The 26621-nt window shown below is 38.5% G+C and overlaps 1 protein-coding gene and 1 long non-coding RNA gene across 19 annotated transcripts in view; one reads left to right on the top strand and one right to left on the bottom strand.

The window, feature by feature from the left end:
* LOC310901916 overlaps nt 1-8792 on the top strand; it is a 28097-nt gene extending 19305 nt beyond the window's left edge. For 8 of the 14 annotated variants that reach the window (XR_014586289.1, XR_014586290.1, XR_014586292.1 and 5 more), the window contains 2 exons: nt 7390-7512; nt 8333-8792. This is a non-coding gene — a long non-coding RNA (uncharacterized lncRNA). Of the gene's footprint in view, nt 1-6862; nt 6906-7389; nt 7513-8332 lie in introns of all 14 variants that reach the window. The other 6 variants (XR_014586291.1, XR_014586293.1, XR_014586295.1 and 3 more) reach the window with 1 other exon arrangement.
* Nucleotides 1-26621, bottom strand: part of ITGA6 (integrin subunit alpha 6) — a 129557-nt gene that overhangs the window by 9754 nt on the left and 93182 nt on the right. For 4 of the 5 annotated variants that reach the window (XM_083842508.1, XM_083842509.1, XM_083842506.1 and 1 more), the window contains exons 2-14: nt 15513-15640; nt 15062-15141; nt 12806-13061; nt 11125-11256; nt 8448-8658; nt 7798-7991; nt 7577-7665; nt 6646-6773; nt 4880-4975; nt 4291-4352; nt 2480-2637; nt 1435-1590; nt 613-728 (exon numbers count right to left, since the gene is read on the bottom strand). In XM_083842508.1, coding sequence (XP_083698634.1) covers nt 613-728; nt 1435-1590; nt 2480-2637; nt 4291-4352; nt 4880-4975; nt 6646-6773; nt 7577-7665; nt 7798-7991; nt 8448-8658; nt 11125-11256; nt 12806-13061; nt 15062-15106 — 1643 coding nt within the window. In that variant the 5' untranslated portion in view covers nt 15107-15141; nt 15513-15640. Of the gene's footprint in view, nt 1-612; nt 729-1434; nt 1591-2479; nt 2638-4290; nt 4353-4879; nt 4976-6645; nt 6774-7576; nt 7666-7797; nt 7992-8447; nt 8659-9718; nt 9836-11124; nt 11257-12805; nt 13062-15061; nt 15142-15512; nt 15641-26621 lie in introns of all 5 variants that reach the window. The other variant, XM_083842510.1, reaches the window with a different exon arrangement.

Raw genomic sequence — 26621 nt, 5'->3', positions numbered from 1 at the left:
GAAGAACTACTGCAGGAGCATAAACACAAGAATGGTCGTAGTTTTTTGTGGCACGCACTGCTAAAGGTTGACAGTTCACAGTAAGTAAACATACTTCCTTTAGGCTTTTTTGTTTTGTTTTGATACCTTCTTTCTAGTATCATCAGCCCTCCAAGGAGGAAGGATGCTATGGGGTGTTGGGGGCCTGTTATGGTGTAACAATTTCTCCATTTACTTCTCTATAAGTGATTGTCTTGAGCTACTGGAATGTAGTACATCATGTTGTCATACAATGAAATTTCATCTCAAAAACAGTTAACAGTACCATACAAGAAACTCCTGCTAGGCTGCTTATCGTTTCTCCAGTGGTTAGTAACCTTATTTTACATTTTAGCCTAAATCTGCACAGTTGTAGCCACTTTACATCCATTTGACTCTGTACCACAACTCTTTTTCTAAAGCTCATCCCCACTCCCCCCCATTTGTCACCCTGACAGACCAGTAGTACACAGGACTGTGTTCGCCAGACCAACAGAACAAAGCTGTTCTAACTCCAAAAATAGAATATAAAAGATATTTTTTTCAGTGCTTGTCAATAATTTGAATTTTAGCAATGCATTAATCAAGGCTTACATTGGTAAATAGGTAAACCTGTCTTCGTTTCCTTCTCTAGTGCAAAACCGGTATTGAAGCTTCAGGTTGCTGTGACATTCATTGTCTTCTCCACATCCTTCTTTTAAGAACTCCACCTAGATAAAACCAAAGCATGTTTTTTGCATGCCACATGATACTAACTTAAAACAAGATTTCTGATGTGCAGTGCATAAAGCATCTACAGGGAACTCAAGAAGTTCCCTGGATAAAGTAAGATTTTAACTTGACTCTAATTCTTGCCTGTCAAGATTTGTTTTTCTTTGTGAGCCCTAGCCCTTGATGCTGATAAATTAAAATTTTATATGTAACTAAAAGGCAGAATTAGATAAAACTTGATGCTTTACCCTTCTAAAAGAGAGGTACACTCCTAATGTGGAAAAACATCCTTAAATCTGATTATTCAATGAGCACTGAGGAAATAAGATCTTTCACCTGAGGCAGGTCATTGATGAAGAGCTCTAATACTGTTAATAGCATCCTAACCATGGAAGAATTAGACTGCACATTATTTGTGATGTGGGATAAGTGTGCATAGCAGGAGATGACACATTGCCGTTTTTATTCAAAAGTATGTTTCCTCCTAAATGTGTTGGTAAGGAAAAACAAACAAAAGCTATATCATCCTCACTTTTTTACAAAAGAAACACAGGACCAAATTCAGAACACTTTCTAAAAAGTTCTTGACAAAGTGCAAAATATAAGCCAGTAGTTACAAAGCCAGAGCCACGCAAGTTATTTCCTTGAAGTTCAGTGACTTATCAAAGTACAGATTTCTAAGAAAATATGCTATTGAAGGCTTACTTTTGCGATCGTTGTTTCAGATCCATTTGAATCTAGAATTGGTATAAGGTCTGGAAGTGCTTTCTCTTTTCTTGTGGATGATGAGCTAGACTCCAGGCCAGCAATTTCAACGCTGACTGATACAGGAATTGGGCGTAGCTTATCTTTTACTATTTCCTGTCAAAACATTTTAGACAGTATAGTTAGCATACAGTGCAGATGAGAAAAAACACTCAAAGATCAGCTTTTGATATACATTTTCAAATACGAAGTAAAGCAACATCTCCTTTGCACCATTTTCCAATCTGAAAACTATTCATTATTTAGAAACCCATCATTTTCTAAAAATATTCAAGAACACAAGGGATCCTAGCCCTACTGTCTTCATTTTCTTCTGGCTTCCTGATCTGATGATTTCACTCAGAGTTAAGAATTACTAGGATTAACAAATGTTAACTCTGGCAAATGAAACTCACGCTACAACAGTATAATAACACTTTCTCTCTGTTGTGTAGGTCCAAGGTTTTTAATTTCCTATGGTCAAAAAGCAACATTGTAGGCTTATTACTCCTGAACCACAGATAGAGAATTTGTTCACCTGTTGGAGTAACGTCACTTTTAGGGGCCATTACAGCAGTAAACTACGAGTGCATACCAAGCTTTCTTGTCATGCCCATTCATCCTGTCCAAAACCTGTGGCTTGAAATTCTTTTCTTAGCCAGTCACACTATTAAATTCTACAACCACTATTACTGTGTTTTCCAGCAACTCTCAGTTTCTGGTGTTTGTTCCCTCTCTATTGTTCTAAATTGTTTCAGCTCTACTGACCTCCAGAGAACACTGCAGTGTCTACAACTTTTATTCATCTTTAAAATAAAGGCAATGGGAAGAAGCAACACATGTGCAGGGAATAGTAAAGTACTACTTAGCTATGGTTTTCTAGCGTTGAAGCCATATATTGCACGTGGTTTTTAGGTTGCATACAAAGGTACCACAAGGCTGAAAGAGCAACACACTTTTATTTAAATGGGTCTAAAAGCAATAAAAAGTGAATTCTCTGCCTTACCTGCAGTACAAGCTTGGTTGTCACACACTGTTTTGAGTTCTGCCCATTTAGGGTTGTAATTGCACTGAACTTCTCAGACTGATGGTCTTTAAACAGTACCCTAGAATGCATGCCTAATTGCTTCCTCTCCTTTTCTGCTTCAAATGTATAGTTGATCTCTATATGAAGAAATAAAGTAGTTTGCTATTAAGGAGAACCTTTGCCGTATTAAAAAAAATGGTTTAATAAAGTCACAGAATAGTGCAGGCTGAAAGGGACCCTAGATATCATCTGGTTCCACCCCCACTCCCTTCCGTGGGCAGGGATGCTACCCACCAAATCAGGTTGCTCAGGGCCCCATCCAACCTGGTCTTGAACACCTCCAGGGATGGAGCATCCACAACTTCTCCAGGCAGCCTGTTCCAGTGCCTCACCACCCTCTGAGTGAAGAAGTTCCTCCTAACATCTGATCTGAATCTCCCCTCTTTTAGTTGAAAAGCATTCCCCCTTGTCCTATCACTAACTGCCTGCGTAAGTTCTCCAGGTATGATCTTACCAGCAGCGTTCTAGAAGACTTTTACCCACTGCTGAATTTTACTAATGTTTCCAGTTGTTTACAAAACTTTCTCCACCTGCACGTTTTGTTCCTCTCCAGTTGAGGGCCAGATACCCTGTACATGTCATGTATCTAAAGGAAACTTACGAAGTCCTTTTAGTCAATAAATTTCTGTTGCTTTAATAAAATTCACAGCTGACTAAAGCAGCTGTAATTGCTGTTGTAGAGCCAGTAGAGGGCTGAGATTAATCAAAAACTTCGTAAATACTCTGACTTGATTCCTTCATTTCTATCTTGTCCCAGACTGCACCTAAGCAGCCAAGCAGGCTTTTGAGGTCAAGGTACATCGTTATTTTAACACTGAAAGCAATAGCGTATAGCTTTCTAGCTATGTCTGCTGAGGCAGGGAATACCATGTTTTGATAGATCTGAACTCTGTGTGTCTTTTAAACATCTCTGTATTCGCCAAGCTAATATAGTGTTCCAAGGCTGGGAATAGCACTAAGCATGCCAGGCCTCAGGAACGTGCAGAGGGGCAGGTGTGAGTGGCCTCTTGGGCCGTTGGAAGGTCCAAGACCCTATTCAAGCACATCCTATAGATTTTACAAGTAATTCAGAAACTCAAACAACACAAGAGGAGGAAGAGGCTTGGGCTTAGAATTCTTCTCATTTCCTCTCAAGATCCTACACAGTTTTCTGAAGTGTAGTAACAGCAGCATTGTAACAACTTAAGAGAAAAAACAGGAGACATCAGAAACTGATGCTTTGCATTTTTAACTATATTTATGACACAATCTTCCAGCCTCCTATTAATACAGAGATCTACTATGTCAGCTGCTGATTGCCACGACATTATATGCATGAATACAAAACACTTTTTGTAAGTGCAAGTCCCCAATGGGAAATAATGCGTATTAATGACATATAAATTGGGCTTTAAAACTATTTTCTAAAGCAGCAGCAGCCTGGAGAGGCAAAATGGTTTTAGTCTGTACGGCAGCCCTTTGCTCAACGGCAGTTATGTGACCTAGAAAACTTCAACTGAGTCTTTTACCCACAGAACTTCCTAACACACCAGCATTTCTTTATATGACCCTATGTGCTACTCTAAATACAGATATCGCAATAACTAATTGTCCTTAGTACTGAGTTGCATTTTAAACCTGACAGTTTGAGATGAGTCACTATAATTTAGGTACTATTCTTTCACGATACTCTCAAAATTTATATATATATATAAAACAAAGATTAAAACATACTTGTCTTCAAAACTTACTTATTCGTGGATTTAAATTACTGGGGTTTGCAGTATAATGAAAACATGCTTTCACATCCATCCTGTAAAAAGTGCCAAGAAATTAAAATTAACTTTAATAAGGCATGGTCCAACAGACTGAAAAGTTTTAATAGTCCACCGAATGGTGTTATCACAGTCTTATGACTGTGGTTTTCACACTAGAACTGTCATTTGCTGCTTACTGAACTGAATTACAAAGCAAGGAAAAATGTTTAATGAGCAATTAGTAATAATATTTTCTGACATTTGCTTTTACATCTCTACTCATGAGAAATCAGTTCTAGTTAAGATACTTCAATGTTAAGATACCTGAAGTCGTAAGTGGCAAAGTAACATTCATTTTCAAAAACATGCATTGTAAACAGAATGTATTCCACATGAAGTCTTTAGCACTAGTCATGACAAATTCAGAAAGTCAAAATGACCACATGTAGATACATTTGCTTCATCTGCACAACTGTCATATCCCCTCACCTTAATATAGTCACCGTTTTGTGACACATTTTGATGACAGAAAGCTCAATACACCAATATTCCTGATAGAATAATAGAATAATTTTTAAATTACCATATTTCACTAGGATCCTCAGAGTTCCTTTTCTTTAGATCAAGTTTGTCAGGCTGTACTGTAATGCTTTTCATAATGCTTATGACAGGCCGGGATCTTTATTTGGGGGAAAAATGGGGAAAGAAAGGGGAAAAAAAAGGAAAAGTTTCAGTTAAGATTAATGAAATAATTCATGTGAATCCCAGATGCCCTCTATGCCTGCACTGATTTGCAGCAAAGACAAGAAACATGGGTTTTAGCTTTTGCAGTAGTAAAAAAAACAAAACAGCTTAAAGCTAAGCTAACCAAGTCACAAAAAATGACTACAACAGTGAGTAGTAAATGCCTGACAGGGAACAGGGTATGTTAATGTAATGTTATGGTTATCATTTTATACACATACATAAAACAGGAAATTCAAAGTGATGGTTCCCATACCAATGGTAATTCAGGCCCTGTGAGCAACTGTAGGAACTAAAGTTCATTCAGATTAATGTCCAGAACAGCTTTAATGTGGAGCCTGGATGGCTACGGAAAACAACATTTTTATTTCCTGACTCCTCTCTGCATGTAGACTGCTATCATAATTCAGCTGTGCACTTCTCTTTTCCTTTCTTTTTCTTTTTGGAAGGGACAAGAAAATACAGTTTGTATGAATGTATGAATGAGATAATCCTGTTCTCACGGAAGCATCTAGAGGCTGTTTACATTAGAGCCCAAATAGGCCAGTATGACACCTTCCTCTTTTCAGCAGATGTAACTGGGCAACCACTTTCACTGTCAGCATAGACATGGTCAGAATGGACCAATGTTCATTCCACCTAGTTTGTTCTCTTCCACGAGCAATCTGAGTTGCTTTTGTTGGATGCTGTTTCAGTGTATGTAAGGGCATTACAATTATCTACACAGATACTATATACCTTAGAGATGGCATCATGAAAAGATTGTAGGAACAATCATTCTGTAGGAACTTTCATTCTGCCTGAAAGGTAGAGTTGTTTTCATCCGCAAAATTCAGATAACCAATTTCAGAGTTTTGCCCCTCTCCTTTGGGGACCTGATAATAACCACCACAGCCTTGAACTTCATGCAGGATTCACAGCTCTAAGGAAGAGGTAGTCTTCCTCCTGCTCATTACCAGTGTTTCAGCTTAACAGTGCATTAAAAGAAGACCAGAGGTCTGTAAAGGACCACATCATCATCGTGGTACATCCTAATTAAGGCATGTGCTACAGAAATCCACAAGGATAGTTTCCTCAGGGCTTCCTCAATGCTGTTTCATCGACTCCGCCACAACCTCAGCAAGGCAGTATGCCTCACTGCTTTCAAATCCTCAGCTACAGAACTGACATTCTGCTTTGTTTTGTTCTACCTTCAGCAAAGCAGGATTTGATTTATATAACAGCAGCAAGATAAAGCTCTAGCAAATATATCAATTATCTTCTCCTTTCTTAAGGCAAAGGAATTATTTATCGCTCAATTCAGACAAATCAGACGTGGACGTCCAAGTGAGTTACCACAGGGCAAAGCTAAGGTACAGATTTACAACAGACATCAGCACTCCACATTAACTGTCCACGTTCACCCTCATACCCTGTGTTAATTGTGAAGTAGCTTCTCAATGAGAAAAAGTAACAAACCAGTTTGTGGTATTTTTTTCCCAGAATTTCTAATTTCTAGAATAAAAAATTTACTCCAGGCAAAACAGCTCTTTTGTTATTTCTATGCATTTTGTTTTTAAAAACTAAAAATCTTGGTGTAATTAGTTACAGTCCTATATATAATACCTGAACACAGATACAGAATCTGAAAGGGAACCAACAGCAATATCAGGGTAGGAATTTTTATCCAGGTCCATGTTTCCAGCAATAGAGTAACCAAAGAAATTGGTGCCTGTTTTTTCACCATCAAGAATCTAAAGAGCAAACAGATTGAGGGAATTCAGACACTGAAAAGCTATAAAAGTAAAATACTTAATAATAAGTGAACATCATTGTCTTACAGCTGAGAGAGAAGAGAGAAAAAGAAACAAAACCTATATGTTCAGGTAAATTACACTAAAGTTCCAAGATGATTTGCTGTGTATAGAAATTTTGCCTATCTTTTTTTTAGTACTATTTAGACAGTATAGGCACTTGAAACTAAATAAGTATTCTAGAAAATATTCTTCAAGTATTCCAGAAGGTATAATTAAGTTCCCTTCTCACCTTGCTACCTGAACATAGTGGTCCTCAAGAGGGGAAAAAAAAAAAAAAAAAGAAAAAAAAAAGAGAGAAACACTTTTTATTTAAAAACTAAGTGGAAAGTCATGGGAAAAAAAATGAAGAAAAAAATTATCTCCAGAAGAAAAGGAGAAAAATATGTATAGTTATTTTCAAAGCAAAAACTCTCTACTAATGTGATTGTTCTATCTGAATCAAGAGCAAGGAACTATTATTTCAGAAATCCCAGAATTTCTTTCCAAAAAAAAGAAAAAAGACTTATGCATCTATGTATTTTTTTCCCTTCTCTATATCAATGGACTCTCCCAGAAACAAAACATGAGAAATCAAGAACTCCTAATCCTTCTGGTCAGCAGTACAATCTTTGAAGGGTCCCGTAACTTTTCTGCATACCCACCACCCCACTAATAATAGTGGAAAGGCTGATGATAGGTAAGCCCTGCCACTCCTAGTTTTGTGCAAGAGTAATTATGTACAGTAAAAGTTACTTTGTTACCTGTGCTGGTTTTGTATTTATTCCATTCTTAGATCCATGATAAATGTATACTTTGCCAGAACCGTCATATGGAGCCCCTACTGCAATATCTGTTGAAAATAAGTTACAGTATCTAAATAATTCTTACTCTTTGTGCAGTTTACAATTTTGATATAGATGTTCTAAGTCTGGCACTAGCAAAAAAGTCACATACATTCTTATTTTAGTCAATTTTCACTCACCTGGATATCCATCCTGATTAATGTCCCCAACATTTTCAACTGCAAGACCAAACATTGAGTCAGTGGTTCCATTTAAGCGAACAGGTTTTACTCCTTCCCATTTGCCTTGTTGGTTAATGTAGATGTAAACAGCACCACCGATATCTCCACTTCTGTCAAAATACTGTGGGGCTCCAACAACAATGTCTTGCCATCTTAAAGAAGGAAAAAAAGTGGTGCTTTTACTGAAGAACTGTAAAAGGAAATAGTAAAGACTGTAGTCTCAAGGTCAGCTAGCCAAAGAGCTGCCGAACAATGATTAAAAAGTACAAACTATTTCAGCAGTATCAGATGGCAGCAGATCCACTGAGACTGCAAGCAGGCTATACTCCCTTTGTGGCATACAAGTATCTTCTCCTTAGGCCTTCTTTGGGTATGAAATTTATTTCTTATTTGTTTACAATGATTTTTTAAATTTAAATAAAACTAATTTCTATAATTAAAAACACAGACTGTATTCTGCCTGATTCTCCTATATGCTCACCATTTCCTGCAGCAAAACATTTAAGATTGGACTTGGCGTTCCTTGCATTTCAAATGTGAAAACCAAAGCAGAAATAAACCAGACTGCCATCCTATATATAGGAAGCATGAGTTAACCAACGTCATACCCATCACTGTTGAGATCCACAACAGCAACATCATAACCAAAAGAAGAGGCCAGCCCTTCTCCTTCAAACATGTGCTCCAGTGACAATGCCCTCTGATTTTTCTCTTTCTTCAGTAGAACAACTGCTCCACTGTGGTTGGCTCTTGGTGCACCAGACACAAAAGTCATCTCATCTTGGGAGACAATTCCTTTACCAGAGTCCAAAGAGAAACCTTCAACAGAGAAAGGAATAATATATATATATATATCATATGTGTGTGTATTTACATATACAAATATATACATATATAAACAAAAAAAATAAAGACTTGTATAAAATAAATTCCCCTACTATATTAAAGTGGTATATTGATAGAAGTTTTGTCTAAAACAGAATATGATATACTAGGAATTCTGTGTTTCTATTTGAACTGGTGGATGCATGTTTGTGTGTCTACACTCTTCCATATGTTACATTTAACTATCTCCCCCACAAAACATATTGCTTCATTACTCACTGAGATCTACATTTTACAGACAGCAAATAGAGGATCTCTTTTTTTTTTTTTTAAACATACCAGCTTAGAAATGACTTAACATTACCACTTGAATATAGCTTGACTACTTCACCTCCAACAAAATTATAAAATTCCTAAGTACAAGTCAGTATCATTCCATTGCAAACATGCAAAATGTACTGTACAAGCATTATATTGTACAAGCATTATATTAATGATTTATACAGTATTTGAGAATCACCTTATACAGTAATGGTGAAATTGGCAATTTCGATTTAATGCAGCTCTAAAGCACACGTTTGAATGAATTTAGTCCCAAGTATTCTTTGTTAAAGCCAAAGGATTTAAAAATACATGAAAAACTGAGTTAAAAGAATATAAAGCATATACCAACATAGCCAATAAAGACCAAAGTAAAATTAAGCACATTGCAAGGAAGAAAATACCAGCCAGCAGATAGTAATCGCCCTCCTGAAAAACTTCACCAGTACTATTGAAATTCTCAATTACAGCAGTTCACAATGAGACGGTTTCAGAAAAAATCAGTAAGAGTCCACTTTGTGGGTGAGATGAGAGGGTTTGGAGAAATGCATCACAAACCAGCCAGTTTCTGAAGCCACCTTATTTTACAAGTTACTCTTCATCTGAATCCCTGCCTGTCACATGCTTTTACTTGCAATGTATTTGAAATGAGGAGGGATGGAGGGGAGAGGATCATGTCAAAGGTCTGGAGATTATGTTTGACCAGATGGTGCCACCTCAGGTGGTCACAAACCTAAGTAGCTATTCATCGTTATATCCACTGATTTGTCAACCTGTATGCTGGGAGGCAATGTTTTGTATACAAACTGATCTGGATGAGTATCAGATACAGCTGTCAGAAATAGAAGACCTGTAAACATATGAGTGAAAGATTGAAGAGAAAAAAATAAAGTAGTTAAGCAAAGCAAGCTAAAACCATGTATAAAAAAACATGTTCCTCTGTCTAAACAGAGGAACAGCAACATCAGCAAACATAAGCCTTGCCTGGAAGTAGTTTTGTTTTCAACACATCAAAGGCAGCATTTATATTTAGGAAATAAATGCAACATTACATTTATTATGAAACTGCAAACATTCAGTACAGTAAGACCTATACACATGCACACACTTACAGTAAACTGCTCATAGCAAAAGAGACCTCTACAGCACTCCTCTCCTTACCAATTCTTCTTCCACACAAAAAGGCTATCAGGATGCCTTTCTAATATAAGCTCTTACAATTTTCTTTTCTTTTTTCCACATAGTATTTACTGTTCGTATCTAACTGAAGTTTATGTTCTAACAGACATTAGTTCTAAGATACCTCTTTTCTCAGCTTGCTTTTACCTTTTATATTAGCAACACACTTCCCATCTGTTCAACATTTCATCATTAACACAGAAATTCCAGTTTCAAGTTACCAAAATTTTGTGTGTTGCCTAAGCCAGAAGTACTGGATTAATATACCACAGAAACCTACAACAGAACAGAAACGTTCTCTATACTTTGCACTTGAAGTATTTTCAAAAATGCAGCGTAGCCTTTTCTCTGCACTGATTTATCTCACTGGTGTACAAGAACATTCATATTTGTGGTTTTGTGTTTGCACAAAGTGCAAGAGACTCTCCTCTGCAACACGCACACAATTAAAATACAAACACTACTTATGTTACGGTATTTTAAAAGCCTGCAAAAAGGCCACTAGGGTTTTAAAACCTTGAGGAATTAAAACAAGAGCAACAACAAATTGCACTCGCATACCAGGACAGAGAAACTTCAAGTTGCATTGAGAAACTCAAATTTGGTAAACCTTCCGATACCACATGGCAGAGACCTTGTGACTAAGGATTACTGATGTATGCATGGTACTTACCATTTCACAGTGATTACAATCACTCCCTCAGAACGTGTAGGTCCTCATCATAGCTCTTAGATCTCCTATTCCATTAGCAGCAATTCTAGGTACCTCAGCAGAGTACCATCTTACACTTAAAACTGTCCCATAAATGTGGAGGGAGATGTGCATTATCCAAAACGGTTAATATCTCACAGGGTCCATGCATGAATGGCTTTCTCCTCTCATTCCATATTATTGCATTGGGTTGGAATCACAAATATATAAGAAGCCTAAAGAGATTTACCATAGATACTTTGTCCTACCTAAATAACTGTTAGCTGGAACAGGAACTAGATTCTTATCTTGGCGGCTCTCATCACCAACTTCGTAAGGCCCATCATCAAAGATACCCAGATCATAAAATGTCTGATTCTTTTGCTCTGCACGAACCACCCCTGAAGAAGTGAAATGATAAAATAAAAGCAAATGAATGGTAAGGGAGAAAAATAATAGATAAATAAATGGTTCCCAACTAGCATTAATTACTATGAATGAGATGGCGACTACTGTTTAAAGGAGACAAACACAGAATAGCACACTGGCCTTTCAAAAGGCCATGAATTTTTAAGTTCTACCTGTGTGACAGAACCTCATGCTACTCCATGGAGATGCCATGCAATGATCTGGAAAACATGGGATACTAAGACAATTCTCAACAAAAATACAGGACCACCTTTGGTCATGAACCACCACAGTGCCTAATTTCATAAAGCCTCTCTTAAAAGGGAGATAAATACAAAAGAATTTAAAAAAAAAAAAAGAATTTTACTGTTGAATTATGGCAAACGCTGGGGATATAATTAGAAAATATTATGGATATATATTTCTTGTTTATATTGATAATACTAATTGCTCAATAAAATGTGTGCTTCCCTTTTACTGACATGCATATTTAACATTTTGGCAAATACTAACATGTATTTCCATGATACGAAAGAGTACTTATGACTGATACGCTGTCAGAGCACTTCTCTGCAATTAAGGTAAAGCTCTGGACTCAATATGCTGTTTCAGCTTGGTCAGATTGTGTTGACAGGAACAGATATGTGGAAGATTACGACTTCAGGAAAGTACACCTTGTGCCAGAGCTTAACTCAAAGATTTTGCATGGTTCATATAGCAGGCACAGGTGTATGAGGGAAGAAATTGTAATGGTTCAAGCATCAGATGTTCTGAAGGCATGAAGTACTTACAGCTGTTGATGTAATGAAGTGCAAAGGGAAAAATGACTAAGAAAAAAGGCAGGGAAGGCCACTTACATGCTTTTCAATATAAAATAATGGAGAAAAATCTAACTTTTTTCCCCCTAAGTTTTTATCTCCTACGTGATACAGAGTCCTTGCCTCTTAGTCAAACAAATTATCCACGGAATTTTACTTGAGTAAAAATCTAATAATTTAGATACAAATGTGTGTAGCTTTGGTCTGTTATCTTCCTGCAGTCCTCCGATGTATAATTTGGGAAGCACTCCTATCCACAGATTTCACAAAGAATTAAGAGGAGAATGCTGAAGGATAAACAAAGATCTCAGTACAGCTATCTAACATTTGCTCAAATGCAGAAGAAAAGATTGGTCAAATAACTTCAAAATAATTCAGTAATTTGGTACAGTGTATAAGTCTCAAAGCAAGCCCCCAGTCCTATCATAAGATTATGACTAATAAGGGAAAACACTGCTATACATACTAGAAAAGTTCTATATCCGTTCATATGTAATCCATCAAAGGTATTTAGAGGAACTTCAGTAAATTACTTTTATATAGGAGAACAGCATCTTGTCAAAACAGGGTAAAATCATAAGGTCCCTATTAGGTTTATTGCCCCCCTCCCTCCCCCAGAAGGAGAAAAAAAATAACAATTGAACCTTAGGATACAATATTTGCAGAAAATCTAAGAGGAAATGGGAAGGTGTCTAGAGTTGGCAGGAAGGAAGCTAGATCATACCTTTCCAATTGTAAGTGCCTGGGGCACCAAACACAATATAATGATAGTCTCTAGTAAAAGTAGCAGCAACACCTTGCTGACAGGAACCAAACTTCTCATGGCCTCTTAAACGACCATCACAAAAACTCCACACTCCATTATCCATATCATCCTTAATAGTGAGATCCTGGCTCAGCACATAGCACCTTCCAATGATATCCCGGGTTTCCTGCACTGTGTTTACATACTGCCTTTTTTCATAGCGATGTGCACACGTCTGCAAGATAGAAGAGAAAATAAGTGATGATTTCTGTATGTTTGTATGCAAATTAACAAAGACTGATCTCCACACGCAATACTTCATGGTAGCAAAGCTGTCAATTTCCTTGGGGACTCATTCATGTTGCAAGGCAGAGTCCAGTGTTCCCTACAGGCAACATATGCAAAAAGTTAGACTTCTTTAAAAGACGTTTAGATGTAGCCCTTAGTGATATGGTTTAGTGTAGGACTTGTTCATGTTAGGACAGAGGTTGGACTAGATGATCTTAGAGGTCTCTTCCAACCTAGACGATTCTGTGTGATTCTGTGTGTGTGATTCTGTGGACACAAGTCAGAGCAACCGCTTCCTGGTCAGAGAAGGCAGCATGGTTCTGTCTCTCTTCACTGTGGGACTTAGGACTTTTAGCCCTAAAACCTTCACTGATACCTAATTCCTCTTTTTGAGAAGCGGGGGAAGAACAACACTATCTCTCGTAAGAAAGTGGCTGTCTTCTCACAGCTCTAATAGTTAAATAACTTAGGTGCTTGCACAAGACATGAGGAGCTGGTTTAACTACCATCCACCTGACGCTGTTCAAAACTTACCCCTTACAGAAAAGTGCCATAGGTAGGATGCTGAAAGGTTTTCTATGGAAGGGAGGGAAGGAGGAGTTGTTCCTAATTCCTATGGTTGACGTTCCACTATGGGATAACCGTCACTGGGATGGAGAAAAGCAGCATAAGTGAGCATAAACTGTTCTTTAACCTAGGTGTTAAGACTGTTCACCTGGGAACAGGGTTCTAATCAGATATGTAACACGAGCAATGAATAGCCACCAGGCTGAGTGGCATAACCACCAAACCATTGTAAAGAGGTGGAATAATCAAACCCCTTTGCCAGCAGCACTTCTTGCAGATATACATGTAATAGGTGTGTGAAGAACACAAGCATGCCAAGTTTCTCAGCTGACACAGAAATTCCTTTCAGCTCCTACTAGGGCTTAAATATTAAGCAGACACCTAGCCGCTCCACACTGAGTGCACTGCATTACTCCTGGCCATGCTGAGAATTATCACGTACTGCCCAGCTGCATGGTGACCTTCCGGCTGCCCACAGGTCATCTAATAAGCACATTTTCCACTTACAAAGAAAAGTTCCTTCTCAGAGAAATTGCATCACAGACAGGATGGCATTAGCTGGTAAGGAATGATTAACAGTTCCCCTTCCAATTGCTCTCCCCGCCTTGGGTTCTCAGTCAGACTGGAGCAAGATATTACTGACTCTACATCCTTAAATAACTCCAGAGTTGCACCCTAAAGGAGCTTTGCTCCAGTTTTCGAAGCAGTGAGGCTAAGCTGCAACGATATAATTAGACGGAAAGCTACACTGCACACCCATTTTATGACGTAGCTGGTATCCTGCAGCACCATGAAAGAACTATTAACATACAAAGATAACATTATCTGGTAAATCCCCAAAGCTTTTTCTCTCTGTGTTGTTTAAAAAGCTTGTGTCATTACTTGTACAAACTCTTTACTGCAGCACACTCTCACTTTTAAGTCCCAGTGCAATGGCCAGAGCTACATTAATACACAGGAGCGATTCAGCCAAATACCCTCATTAAAATTTAAATAAGGCTGATAATTCCAGACAACAGGCTGATGATAGACTGCTACTTTTCAAACTTTATCACGCTATTTTCCCCTATTTCTGTAGTAAGTGGTATTTAAAAGAAACAATATATGACACAAATAAAACTGGACACCCTGAAAATAAAACATCCTATATTGTTACCAAGATTATAAAGGAAGGCTAACTCAGAGTTTGAAAAATAATTTAAAACTTTTACAATCTCGAGGATCTTATTTTGCTAGGGAGACATTTAAGTCCTTAACTCTAAAAATCACAAGAGTACAAGAAAAGAAATTACCTTTCAGAAAGCTGCACAGAAATGTAGACCGTTCAGAACATTCACTGTAGACCCAGAATGTTTTTGTAAGTTATTCCTACAGACTTACCACCACATTTCCTCCTGGCCCCTGACTTTGGACAGTTACACCCATCCATTGGTCTTCTTTACTCTCTGTCCTCAGGTCAGCTGCAAAGCATCACAATACAGTTTCAAATATTAAGTTAACTTTTTTGTCTCTGTAAGGAGCTTCATACAGTACATAAGACAGTCTACAGGTGGCAGTGTCTGCACATTTTATCACTGATAACATCCATTTTATTAAGCACTTCTAGCACATTATGTCCTGTCCCATCAATTTAGAAAACATCCAAATCTAGCCAAATTTATGCACCTTATGCTACTTTAGCAATTAAGCTACAACTTATTCCAATGCAAAGTAAGTTATGTACAAATCCATAGAAGTAACTTTCTGACACACTGTCTGTGGAAAGGACCCCGTCAAATAAGAAAAATCCGACAACTGTTTCAATCCTAAACAGAAACACTGAAGAACTTACTTTCCTCATCAAATACGACACGTGTGCAGCGTGTATTTGAAGACGTGATGTCACAGCTGTACAGCCCTCCTGTTCTGTTGGCTTGTTGGGATGGAAAGGCTTTTTCCCGAGGAGCTCCAACCAGCAATCTGTAGGGAAAGAGAAATCATTTCAAGGGATCTGCAGAGGCAATATTAGAAAAGAAGGCGGCAGCAGAATCAGGAAAATGTTTTCACCATGTTGCTGGAGGTTTGATGTGCAAACATTTGGAGATGGAGGAAAGGATACAGTGAATACAACTGCTTTCGGACTCTCTTCTAGTTTTACACCAGTCCTGTGCCACCATCCCCCATGAGTATTATCACAAAATAACCAGTAGACATCTTTATTTGCTCAACAAAAGTTTTCAGCCAAAAAATTAGTACTTCAGATATTTTTCTTTGATGAGTCACACACATGCAAAGCACAGCAACCTCTCAACTTGCTAACTGAAACTAATAACAACCAGCATGTAATAACAGCACCACAACTTGCAGAATGTAAAAAAAGAAACATCCCAGTCAGCTGAAAAAAAATGAGGATCTGAGAACAGTGTATAGATAGGTACAATATAGTCGGTACAACGTACGGATAGATGGATGGAAGCTGAACTGGACTTTCTGTGCTTACTAACATTGGTTAAAAAAAAATCCATGAGATCCAGAGATGAGATCTCTGCCATTACAGTGTAAGTGAGGGCAGAGCCTGGACTACTGCTGGATCCACAAATCTCAAAGAGGAACTTGGACCCTCTTTAAGACTTAAGCTGTAGAGTTTTGCTCTTGAGAAGTTTCTCCACATGCTTTATATCACCTGTGGGGCAAAGCACACTATTGTACCTCAGAACATTTTTTGTCATTGGTTTTTAAACTAAAAACAAGATACAGATTTGTTCATATCTAACCTACACCAATACAAATATTTTTCTTATTATGAAAACATTTACTTAGTGTCACTAAAGTAATAAGACACAAACCAAAATTGATGCATTATGAGAAAACACATTTTTTAAACAGAAAGTTATATGTGTATTGCGAAACAGCCATTTTTTTTCACCACTTTTATATAAAGAAATCTCTGTAATTTGCCCTCACGAAGGTGACCCCCACTTGAATGATGCAACTTCCAGATAAAACATTTGCTTTTGACGGACATACATACAAAATCAGGACACACAGTTCGGGTGGATTTTGGTTTGAAGTGCTTCCTTCTTTTCCCCCTACATATGTCTGGCATGTTTTTCAAAGATTTCTTCGGAAATGTAGCATTCATCGCAAGAGTGTTTAATCCAAACAAACATGCTTTTGGAAAGGTCATTAATAACTTCATTTTCTAATTTTGGCAATAGTGCATTTAACTCTAATCTCTTAATTCTTTTGCAAAGAATTAGTTTCTGAGCTATTCCTAATGTGGGAAAAGGTATATTTTCTCCTCAGTTGTTACCCCTATGGAAAGACAGATGACACGGGCTTTTTTCTCTTTTTCTTTTTTCTTCTCGTTTTAAATGTTAACAACCAGAATTTTAAGACAGCAGAGGCACTTATTTCCTAACTCAGAAACTTTTATTATTTATACTTTTTTTCATTCAAAACCCAGGGAGTAAAATGATGTAGCAAATTTCACTTACAGAAATTTGATCAGAAACCTTTTGTTTCAACAATCTGAGCACAACTAAAAACTTTGGTCTTCTGTAATTGAAATACTTCTTTTGGTTAAATTCACCAATCTACATACTACTGATGGCAAGAATGCTAGATGAAGAAAATTAATATCCTGCTCTTTCCTATGGGACATCTATTCCTATGGGATAATAGGATATTATATCCTCCCCCTAGCTAAATGATATCTTTTATGACATACCATGACAATATGACCATAATCTTGATGACAAAGGGAAGACTTGTAGAGGCATCAGGGATAAACAGTTTAGCCAACAGAAGACAAAATGGAAAGATGCCACCTGACAAAAACCAGCCACAACTTGCTACAGCATCTCAGACACCTGTCGAGGTGAACAGATGAAAAATGCAATGCTTTAGCCTTTGCTACGTAGAGGTGTCAATACAACTACACAGAAGTGTCAATACAACATGATCTCCAAAGGAAATGTTACCTTAGATTTTTCCGTGTGCCCATACCGCAAGCCCAAATTTCAATTTTATTATTTTCCACTGTAAAAAAGGTAATTCAAAGCAGACTAATTTAAAACCCTCCAGTCTTCAAACAATTTTTGTCAGGAATCCTGTCATTAGTCTTCAAGGCTCACTAAACACAAAAATCTCGAACCCTGCTAGGTACCTCACTGCAAGTCTTTACACAAAACAATCCAACAGTAGCACATGCTGTGAAAAAACTCTTGCAAAGGAGTAGATCAATTCAGTTAGATACTAGGGTAAACACTAACATCTATTTTCAAGTAGCAGCTAAAGAGGTATTAAAAAGTGGAGTACCTCATTTGCACTTTGCTACATACCTGCCCCAAGTGCCACTGTAGAGTGGACTAAACCTACACTTCTAGGTTCTGCAAGACAAATTACTAAAGAAGATGAGGATTAGACATTATTATCAATATTATTAGGAAATGTAAGAAAGCCACATTCATCTAATCTTTCACTGAATAAATCAAGTAAAACATAGAAATCCTTTGTCAAGCATATTTATACTTGTGACCAATGGAGCTGCTGTTCGCCTTTCCTACTGCTCAAGAGTTAATCTAAAAAAAAAAAAAAAAAACTATTATAGAAGTCAAATGACTTAATTTAAAACTAAGGGCATGGGAATGAGAAACTATGCACAAAAGCACAAAGCTAAGGGTGTATGACATGGCTCCATACACCTTTGTGATTTTCAGCATGCCATCAGCAGCCCAAATGAATCAGATTATGCACTGCCTGTAAGAGCTGTGCTATGTGCTCAGCTGAGTCCTTCCAGACTGAGGACACATTCCAGTAATTACTGTATTGTTACTAATTCTGCTCTGTTTTAATAGAAGAATTTTAATCAAGTTTCAGCTTATTGTGCCAAAAGGCAGGTTCAGTTCTCCTGCAGCTATGCACGTTCCATTTTAGCCTTCTCTGTTGCAAGCAAAACCTCTTCTGCAAAAGGAAAGGGAGAAGAGGGGGATGAGGAGGTGCCTTCCTAGATATCACCATCTCCTTATATTAGCAGATAAAACACTGAAATTAAAGCCAAGGAACTTCCTTTGCAGATGAAGACTGGCAATAGTAAGTTCTTCATTTTTCCCCATCATAATATAATCATAATATAATTCCTTTTATTTATTTTAACTTCTCTGTTATGGTGTGCATGGGCTACACTCACAACGTTGTAAGGCCTGAATGCCCCAGAAGTCAGGCTCCAGAATCCATAATGGTTGAAAGACTGCCGAGCCAGTTGGAGATAAATACCCCCAAGACTCCAGAATATGGACATTTTACTGAGTTTTCTATCCCATGGCAGGGTTCTTTTATTACTATGCAGATAAAAGAAGCTCAGCCATACAACATACTGACCGTAAATGCTTTTCAGCACCAGTTCCCATTGGAGCCTGAGCTTTTTAGGAGCCAAAAAGCAGACCAAAAAAAAATACTATTCTTCATGTAAATTACAGAATCAGATGCTTCTTATTACTTTAATCCTGATTTTCCCCATTTATCTTGCTTAAATACATGCTATAAACTGATTAGATTTTCCATGAGCGTTAAGTGAACTTCTATTAATATTTCATTACGTTACCCCAAATAAAAATGCCACTTCTATAGATTAAAAGAACTGTCTAACAAGTGACACTGCTGAAAAATGCAGAATCTCTCACACCCTGGCGCAATGCTACAATGCTCTTTAACTCCAATTATACCCCATAATTAAAACACACACTTTCCAATTTCAAACTAAAATTCTAATGTCAGACCAAATACATCAGTCCTGTTGCTCTATTGGCTAGAATTAGATTAATTATTGCTTTCTCTTAATTACCTCTATGGAGACAGTGGTAATAACTGAAGTCCCACTGACAATTATGAGCATCTGCTGGCTGCCAGGGACAGAGTTACAATCCCAGATTCGTGGCCAAACTTGAGATAATCGCACAGGTAGAGCTCCAGGCCTGCACACCATGCCAATTTAACTAATGCACGTCAGTGAGAGGCAGTTTTTGCTCAGGTGGGCTGTGCATGCCTCGTGCAGATGCTGCATAACCACAACCTGCCGCCGGGACAGGCCTGAGCCCTTGCAGTGGGACCGGCGTTGTACCACGGCCCCCAGCAGCACCCCCACCTCACCACAGCACCCTGCTGCCTTGCACCTGGGCGAGACGGCTGTGTCTTCACCAAAAACAGCCCAATGGAGGTATTAAATCCAAAGCAAAATACATCAGAAACAGCTTTCCATTTTAACAAGCAATACAGAATACTAAGCAGTAGGGTGCAGATCCGAAGTCCTCTCAGCTTTCATCGGTAACTTGTGAAGTGTAGTAGCTGGCTGTGGCTGCAATATCCTTCTCGGGTAATGAAAACAGCAGTGGGACTTGGAGCAGTTTCTGCTCACAGCTATCTCAACTCCCTCCAGTACTGTCCATGAAACCACCCCTTGCTTCCTAAAGGAAAGCTGCAGTTAAGGTGAGAAAACCATATCAAAGGCAACGCAGAAGACCTCCAAGCTCCTGCAAGTTTTCCTCTCACTCTGCAAGGAGTTCTTTTCCTCACTTACAGCCTGGAACTTCCTGAGGACAACGTACAGTTTTCACAACATACTTCAAAGAAGAAAAGCTGTCAGCAATTCATTGCAATACCTCTGAAACAAACACTAACTGAAAAGAAAACAAGTCAAAAGGAAGAAGAACATCTTTCAACATTTTTGGCAAGAAAATCTTGTTCATCAAAGGAAGAGGCTTCCATTGAGTAAGTTACATTTTGATTTAAACAAATACAAAAAAATACCATGATCTACACTGAGCCCAGCTACTCTATCTTCCAAAGCTTTCTTCATTCCTTAAATTCCTTTCTTTTCTGCGGTGTCTTCTGCCCCAAACAAGGCAGCCCATCTTTGCCATCCTTTCTTTAAAAGTAGTAGCAATACATTAATAGTGCCAGCTCTGAGCTTTAACAGACTGGAGCAGAAATCACTGACAGTGTTTCCTGGGTAACTAACCATTAGCCATTTCCACAAATAGACAGAATAAAATAGTCAGTGGTGTAAGTAATTTCCAATTTTGCAACCTTCGTTGAGCACAAATGTCCAATTTAAGGTTGCTATTCTCAGATAACAATGCTGCCACTGCAGACTCCGCACTTCATTGTGTTTTCAGAAAGACTCCATCAACACAAGGGGGGCGAATCTGGAAAGCAATGAAGCTAAATGCTATGAAACTTCTTCCACTCCTGGCTAGACAGATAGACTCCTGCATCCTTTTTCCTCTCCCACACACTCTCCCAGAGTTTCATTCTGTTGATCGAAACAAAGAAAGTAGAGCAACAACCACTAACTCATATTTGGATTAAATTTGTGCTACCAAATCACCAGTCCCACTGCCTAGATATGTACCCAATGTTTAAAACCTCCAGGCAGAGACCACTGCTCTCAATGCAGACATCTAGAGTGCCTTCCACGGGATGGATTTCCAGTATTCGAACTTTAGGAAAGAGGAGGATGGAAACATTAAAACACAGAGTGTTTCAACATAACTGAAGCTGGTCAATGGGACAGACACTGCATTTAAATCCAGCTGGCACCACCTCTGCTTTGTGCCTGGATCTGGCTTCTACCAGTAGTAACACAGACAAGACAGGAACACCATGGACTCATTAGCACAGAGATTTCCCTCCACATACACAGGCAGTTAATGGGAACTGGAGCCAAACCAAGGGATCAGGCTTCTCAAAAAAAAAACATCCCTCCCAGCAAAACGCAGCCAGAAACTGTGTGAGTGGGGAGCTTGTTCGCAATGCTTTTTACAGAGATACCCATCATTCCCAGGCTGCTATTAACAGCTATTTTAAGTGACAGATGATTCTCCTAATCTGCTACTCCACAGTTACATTTTCCTACTACCAATGCAAAGCCATGGCCAAGGACACCATCAATCTCTGTTGCCCGGAGGCTTGGCATTTAAAGGACTGTGATTTTCATTTTATTAGTTCAGCCTTTTTCAGGAAGCAGATTACGACAGGAGCTAGGAAAAGAAGCCAAAAGCAGCACAAGGACCAGGGCAAGCTACAAAGCAAAACTGGAACTACAAAGCTACCTGTTGTTTTGGAAAGGCCACTAATTAGTGACTTTCTGAAGTCACATGGAAAAATAAACACTTTCCCCTCACAGTCAATAGCTCAGTCTATATGGATTTTTTTTCTGGCGGATCTCATTTACATTGGTAGAAAGCATTTTTTCCCTAGAAAAAAAATACAAGAAACGGTCTGTTCTGTTCCAAAGTCCTATTTCAAAATAGTTTTCCATTTTGTACACCACTGTCTTGCTATAACTAGGAGATGCAACACATTCATTATGTCAAATAGCATGTGAAAACTGTATAATAATACAGTTTTAATTTCTCCCTTACAAACTGTATTTTCCCCCAGATTTGAAAGAATGAACAATGTCTCATGCTAGGAACAGACCTGATACCATAAGTGATACCATAAAAAAATTATTAGATTGTATTATAATTAATCTGTGATAAAATTATAAAAGACATAGTGTTAAAAGGGATTTTCACCCAGATTTTGGAACGTCGTGGTGCTGCCTGTTACTGCATGAAATCCTCTTAGTAATATGGAGTTTAACTCAAGAAGTGACAATGTGCTGCTTAAGGAAATGAACTTGGAGTCAAGGTCCTGGCACTCAGCTCCCAGCCCAGCCATTGCTCCCAGCCACCCTGTCCACATCAGGTGCAAATCCATGTAAATCCCACCATTGTCTGCAAGCAGCTACAGTGCACTGAGGTGCAACAGCAGAAAGACAAGCTAGCAAGAGTGGCTACAAGAAAGCAGTAGTAACCCAGCCGTCCCAGCTAATGCAAGCACATTCAGAGTCAATTTTCCATCCCTGCTGCTCGCTGCTGTTTCACACACCTTCCCCACACTGGAATCTGGCTCTTGTGTCAGCTACCACCCAAAAAAAGGGCTTCTGGTCCAGCATTGCCTGAGCTCCTCCAGCAAAACAGGCTGGTAAAGAAGTGGCTGCTGCCACCAGGCATGCTCACTCTACAGGCTCTGGTACTCAGGAATTACTATCTTCTATAACTGGGCTGCTGGCCATTCATACGATGTAAAATTTTAGAGTTCAGATTTACGCTTCATCTCATTTGTAGGACTTGTCTTAGTACTCTCACAATATATACCACCTCCATTTGAACTTCAAAGAAATACAAGGAGTATCACATCATTTGCTAGGTACGTGTTTTAGACAATGAACATGAATATAGAAACAATTGCTCAGACTTTTTTTTTTTCCCAAAGAGCAATCTGAAAGAGCAGTGCTCCCAGTCAGCCTTTGAAGGCAGTGTTTGTTAGAGAGGTAACAACCGTAACAGGCATATACTGTTTATCAACATGCCAAAAGCCATTTAAAAAAATGCAGCTTTAATGCAGCGCAGAATAAGTATTTGGGTTGAAATGTCATTCCTCTATTTATCTCACTGAGTGAAGTATATCAGTTTCATATAAGACCACAATGAAACCATTAAAAGGCATGAAGGAAGTACAGTAAGAGGGATGGACATCTCATGCTAGAATCCATGGGCTGCAGCTACTACTCTCCACGGCCCTCTGTAACATGAAAAGCAGCTATTTCCCAAGCTCACAGAAGCCATCGTTCCTTCATCAGTCCATCCACTTTGTGAGACACTGCTCCCTTTCCTCCACCTTCCCCCTGCTCTCCCCCTTAGTCATAGATGGGGGAGCAAGACAGACATAAACCTCTTGCACTAGATACACAACCACAGAAATGGCGATATGCGATGCTGGCAGATTCGCCATCTGACAAAGTTCTTCTCTTCGTTCAGCTAACATGTACCAAGCTCATCCATGCGAGACCAAGTCCAGAAGCTGTGCCCTGAGTTGCACTGTGCTGTCCCAGCTGCCAAAATAAGCCCAAGACACCAGAGGTACGCACCTGGGGAGCAGGCTGAAAGGCTCTGTCCACAGTGCACAACCATGCGTCTAGACACGGAATGTACTTTCTCCATACGTAATCCCTAATTAGTATTTCAGAGGATGAGTACACAAACAGCCAGCAAACACAAAGACAGCTGGAAGTCACTTGTACACTAAAGCAGAGAGTTGAAATAACCCCTTCTGTCTTAAAATCATCATACTCCTGTGTTAAATGCATGCAACAGCATCAACAATTTTGTAAGCTTTTCTTCAAGCCATGAACTTAATCACAAAAGCAGATGTGTCACTGGGCACATGTACTGACTGACACATATCCCTCCCCCTTCAAATTAACTGAAAACACTGGCATTCACATCACTTCGAAGAATGTCAATCCAACAAGGTATTTTTTGTAGGAGAACCAAGTTGTACATCAAAAGGAAATGCCCCAACAGCTGGGACTCTTAAGCAGCTTTTTCTTATGTTACATGCAGATATTGAACCATTGATCAAATACAGAAATAAATCTTATGTTCACAACAAACTTCTCTCTACACAGATCTGTGGAGGATGTTATATTTTACTACGAGTAGGAATGTACAAAGAGGGAGAATTTCAACAAGCTTGCAAAATCTCAGAACAAGATTTTTCTGTTTGCAAAATAACTTACATTTCAGACTATGCCAAGGAACCCACTGCATTCTCTACAGCTACATAGTGTTCCCCCTCCACATGCACACATGCCTAAGTTTTACATGCCTCCTCTTACCCATATATTTTTTTTTCCTATCCTCCACAACTTCCCACTTTCTCACTTGAGGAATAATTATTTCTTTCAGGAATTTTTAACACCCTATTTTCCTGCAGGCAGAAAGTTGTGCAAACAGTATTTCAGCTATTACTCGGACTGGATCTGACCCGACATCTAGAGAGGATTTTTCCAGGACATGCAGGAATACAGTACGGCTGAGAAGAGAGAAGAAGCCTAACTCTTCAGCAATATTCTGGGGCCAGACTACATAATTATCAAACATTTCTCTATCAGAAAAATAAGCTGACTTTGAAGATGAGGATGAAGAGTTTACATGGACTTGCACAATTATGCCAGATTGTTAGTAGCTCCTACAACAGTTGGTTGCATATGAAAAAATAAGAAATACATAGCAAATTTATTTTAGCATCTTAGCCAAGAAAGTAACGTGGTTTCCACTTAAAGTTGTTTCACACTAAACAAACGTGGTCAATTAAATACGATCTGTTTTCATGCACGCTGCTAAGCACAGCCCAGAGAACACCAGCAGATTTAAACACTACGCAGTTTCAGCAGCACTGATAACAAAGTGCAAGACTGACTAGTCCTTATGATGCCCTTACAAAAGTAATGCGAAAAGAGCTACAAGAAAAGAGGGACCCAGAAAATTCAACTACACATGAGGACAACACGCTTGCTATCAGCAACAGCTGGCTGCCACTTTTGAGCACTTCCAGGATGAACATGCATTTCCCTCAGACCTTTGACCTGGGCATGTGCTGCTGAGCAAACAACCACAGGCATTACAGGCACCAGTTGTTCCCTGTGTATTTTCAATCTTGTTCTACTTTATCTCTTAAAGACCTATTTTATAGGCCTACTTTTGAGGAGGATATCAATGCCAACTGAACCAGGCAGAAGCTAAACACATCTCCATTTGAAAAATTGCATTGGCAATCTTCATTGAAAAGGAAATAATGGTAAGCGTCTGTCAGAAATTCTGTCATTCCTATGGACACTATCAGACTATGTCAGCAAACTCAATTAATAAAAATGCTAATAGTTCCTATTTGCTTTTCCTTGTGTCTCAAGGATCCACAAGGATCTTTGAAAGGAGAAAACAAATGCAAAGATGAAAACAGCTGAAAAGTAACGTAGAAGCTCACACTAGCTGACAGCAAAATCCAGCGTAGTATCCATAGATGTTACCCTGGAGGGGCTCGAGAACATTTTTATGCTGTAGATTGCATCTAGACAGGGAGCATCCCGTGAACCACTCTTGCTTCTATGCATGACCCTGGGGAACTTCTCCCTTCCAAACACAGTCATAACATCCTCACGCACATTATTACAACTGCTTAAAGGAAATCAATACTAGGAAATGACATTTTTAGATACAGTTCTGTATCAGGAAACGAGAAAAACAGCCAACACTCCAACAGAGCCAAACACAGCCAGGCCATACTAGCAAATGCTCCCAAAAAATCATAATTTGAGAACCAGTATTTTATACCCTCTACTATCATTTCAAAGCCATACAAAATCTACTCTCTGGTTCTTCACAGGGGAATACATCTGGCCTGATCTAAAAGAAGGTAACTACAGCTCTTTTTTTTTCCCCAATGCAATAGCTTTGGAATTCTCAAAATAGTCCTAACACACGCAATACTCTAGGTATCTTAATGCTAAGGATAAAAGAATACAGTATATTTGATGCTAAAGTCACAAAGGGAGCTTTATTAACCTATGTTTCAGTTCACTTATGTTTAATATATTAATTCTCTTAAAAAAGGAACTAGAACTTCTTTCCCCGCATTCACTTTTGGTTTTCTAGGTTATTATTCTCCTGACATTACTTTCAAAGCAGCAACTTGATTTTATATATCTCAGTCAACAATATATAATACTAATAAATACTTCCAGACCATTTTGTATACTTTTTTCAAATATTCCTGTCTTTTACCGTAACCTACCATTGCTAAATACCACTATGAGGTGTTAATTTTATAGCTACATTTCACAGTACAGACCACCATGTACTCATTCAATAATACAGATTTTTGCTTGTTTTTAAACAGGCATTTGCCTGATAGCCTAATCTCGGTCTTGTCCTTTCTATGTATGTGGTATTCTTACAGTTACAACTAGAATGATCCATCCATCCCAGGCTGTCTTCTAAACATTCAAACAACAGCTGATTTTAACTGGAGTTCTTCTGAAAGGAATGAGGTATTTTTTAAGAAAAATTTATGA

This window comes from Anser anser (assembly GCF_964211835.1).
Source record: "Anser anser genome assembly, chromosome: 6".
Taxonomy (NCBI): domain Eukaryota; kingdom Metazoa; phylum Chordata; class Aves; order Anseriformes; family Anatidae; genus Anser; species Anser anser.
Note: the sequence above shows the minus strand (reverse complement) of the source record. Positions and strands in the feature narration are given on the sequence as shown.